The sequence below is a fragment of the Salmo trutta genome, chromosome 30, assembly GCF_901001165.1.
Source record: "Salmo trutta chromosome 30, fSalTru1.1, whole genome shotgun sequence".
Classification (NCBI taxonomy): Eukaryota; Metazoa; Chordata; class Actinopteri; order Salmoniformes; family Salmonidae; genus Salmo; species Salmo trutta.
Genome location: NC_042986.1, coordinates 24655850 through 24658862, shown reverse-complemented (window position 1 = coordinate 24658862; position 3013 = coordinate 24655850). Strand labels below are relative to the sequence as shown.

At 37.5% G+C, this 3013-nt stretch overlaps 1 protein-coding gene across 1 annotated transcript; it reads left to right on the top strand.

Annotated features, from left to right (window-relative positions):
* The first annotated feature begins 451 nt into the window (after positions 1 to 451).
* On the top strand, positions 452 to 2692 carry LOC115168340 (NADH dehydrogenase [ubiquinone] 1 alpha subcomplex subunit 4-like 2). Its single transcript, XM_029723498.1, has 4 exons — positions 452 to 499; positions 1396 to 1481; positions 1809 to 1869; positions 2075 to 2692. Exons 1-4 carry the CDS (start codon positions 458 to 460, stop codon positions 2129 to 2131), a joined length of 246 nt encoding a protein of 81 aa, XP_029579358.1. The 5' UTR covers positions 452 to 457; the 3' UTR covers positions 2132 to 2692.
* The last annotated feature ends 321 nt before the right edge of the window (positions 2693 to 3013 follow it).

The following is a 3013-nucleotide window of genomic DNA, read 5'->3' as shown; positions in this document are numbered from 1 at the left end:
TTCCATTTCCTCCAATCTTGTCCCAAGGGGATGGGGTCCAAAGGAAATCAGTGAAATGGGTTTCTGAGAATGCTAGAGAAGTTGTAACAACTTTGTAAAAAATGTTTTTGCAAGTAACTTAACGATTTTTTAAATGTATATTTTGTTGGCAACAACAATCATTCTATGCACACAGAAAATTGTTCAATTGGATGTTTTTGCTCTAAATCCCGGTTGATAGTACGTGCACAATAAGTCCCAAGAGGCCAGATGTAATTGTGAGGAACAGATAGCATCTTCACCTCCCTCCTCTCCTCAACCCTGCGAGCAGCCACCCGGACAGAGAACGCAACAAGTCTAATCTTGGAGAGTCTCAAACAAGCTTTTTTGACATAGAATTCAAATTACTATTGCTGAAATTAATTTAATAATCTTTAAATTATTATTTTGACAAAAAGTAGAGCAACTGTAAGAAAAGATGATTAGAATGGCGATGGAACACGTAAAGAAGCATCCAGGGGTAAGTACTTATTTTTGTTCTATGGTTTATTACCTCAAGTGAGTTAGTAGTCTATAATATTTAATGAAAGTTTCATAATTTCTGTTGTCACTGTTAAATATGCTACCAGTTGTTGCTCAATGGAATCAAGTGAGTAATCAAAATGTCTCTAGATGACAGTTCCAAACATCAGTTAGGGAAAGGGAAAGGGGGATACCTTGTCAGTTGTACAACTGAATGCCTTCAACTGAAATGTGTCTTCTGCATTTAACCCAACCCCTCTGAATTAACCCCATATGCTGAGTGTCATTAGGAAAATTGAAATGAAATAAAAGTTTAAACTCTAAATAGGCTTCACTTCTGCATTTTGACACATTAAAAATGTTTTTCTGAAAAAGTATCAGGCAGACAGACATTCCACTCACAGACAGACAGAGACTTATACAGTCACAGACAGACAGGCAGACAGACAGACACAGACTGGACAGTTTCAAAAATGTAAAAATGTGACCAATATCCTGTTCAGAATTCATTCTAACAAGGCTCTTAGTTTTTTGAACTGCAAGACCATTGTATCCAATAGAGGTAAAAAATGCTTTTGGGTTGATTGACTTTTAAGTCATTATGGGTTTCGTGGAAGGATGGTTAACTAGCTTAGTCGAGTCCATGTGTGCGTCATGGTTATGTTAGGGCTGTAGGTAATGTTTTTCTATGGAAGAAAGGCCTTGTTTTCAATGTAAATAGTTAATTTCACATGGTGAACATCTGCTGAACATCTATCCTCAACCGTTCTGCTGATGTCACTCACAACCCTAACCCTTCACTGACAAAGGCTATGTAGAAATGCTCAGATTTCTATACCTCAGAGTGAATGCAATGGTCATGCTATCTCCCTCTTTCTTCTTACTCTCTCATAGCTCATCCCCCAGTTCTTCTTCATCTTGTTGGGAATGGGAGGAGCCTCCTTGTATTTGGTCCGTCTTGCAAAGGGGCCCCATGTCACGTAAGACTCTTTACCATTACCCTTATTGTCCATTTTATTTTTAAATGAATATTGTTTAATCAATTTCTTAATACTATCCAATTAAAACATATAGTAGTGGATGCCAATTCCCTTTAACATCATAAGGCACAAGAGGTAATCCCACCTCTTGTGCCCGTCTGGGGCATCAATTCCCATATCACTACTAAAGGGCTATGCTGCTGTGAGTTTTTGGAAACTAGGCCTGGCCCATGAATAGTTGATCACAGGCAGACTAACACAGTTCCCTCTGATCCCATTTGTGTTTGTCCTACTTCGGCCTGCTTTGACTGCTGTGTCACTGTACAGCTGGAACAAGAAGAACAACCCTGAGCCCTGGAATCAGCTTGACCCTACCTACCAGTACAAGGTACAGTACTGCCAACACTGTCAGCAATAAACACACTTTAGCTCCACAAAGTTTACTGCATCTTATTCGATTCTTGTTTGACTTGACAACAATGTAATAGTAATGTAGCCTATCAATAGTATCAGTTAAGTCAATCATATATTTTGTATCAATATAAGTAGCCAAGAGCCTTACATACATCCTGCCATATTGTCTTCTTCCCCAGTTTGTGGCCATCGATACTGACTACAAGAACCTGAAGAAGGAGGGACCTCAATTTTGAGTATCTTCCTTCCTCGCCTAACGGCACCAGGTCCAGCCCGAAGAACGTCACTGAAGAATTCAAATCTGTGAAGTATTCTTCTCTCAATGCTTCTATACAAATATTTGGAGATTGATCCATAATGTTGATGATGAAATCTATCAATTTGTCTGTTTGTTTTATCATAAAGACTTCATTGTTAGTTTGGCAGTCACTAAATCTAACAATGAATGTGCGCATTATGAAAAGAGGCAAGAGTGTGCATAGATTTGTTCACCAAATTACAGTGAACAAAAATATAAAAATGCAACATGCAACAATTTCAAAATTTTTACTGAGTTACAGATCATATAAGGAAATCAGTCATTTGAAACAAATTAATCTGGCCTTTTGGATTCTAGCTTGAAATACACTTATTCATGTTAACATACCAGAACTTAGTGATTACTTTACATGCAGGGTTGGGAAGGTTACTTTCTAAATGTAATCCGTTACAGTTACTAGTTACCTGTCCAAAATTGTACTCAGTAACATAACTTTTGGATTACTATTAGATTACTTTCCCCTTAAGAGGCATTAGAAGAAGACAAAATGTATGTTACCAATTGAACGACATCTATTGCAGGATAAATCCATGTTGAAGTTTACATAGCTGGCCATACATGGATGTTAAATTTTACTCTATGGAAATATGGAAGTATAGATTAGCAAAATTGTTTTACCTGAGCGAAACCCCAAAACTAAGGACTTATTAGCCAGCCCTACTCTGTTGTTTATGATTTTGTTGTCATAGAGAACTGATTGGGCTCATTGATTTCGAGTTGAAAAATAAATGCTGTGCTCATGGAATGGCATGCTTTGAGCACCACTAAAAAGTGCTATTTACATGTGGAAAATGAATGC

Coding starts and splice junctions, on each gene's coding strand:
- LOC115168340 (XM_029723498.1), top strand. CDS start 458: ATGATTAGAATGGCGATGGAACACGTAAAGAAGCATCCAGGG. Junction 1,482..1,808: donor GCAAAGGGGCCCCATGTCAC/GTAAGACTCTTT, acceptor GTCACTGTACAG/CTGGAACAAGAAGAACAACC. Junction 1,870..2,074: donor ACCCTACCTACCAGTACAAG/GTACAGTACTGC, acceptor CTTCTTCCCCAG/TTTGTGGCCATCGATACTGA.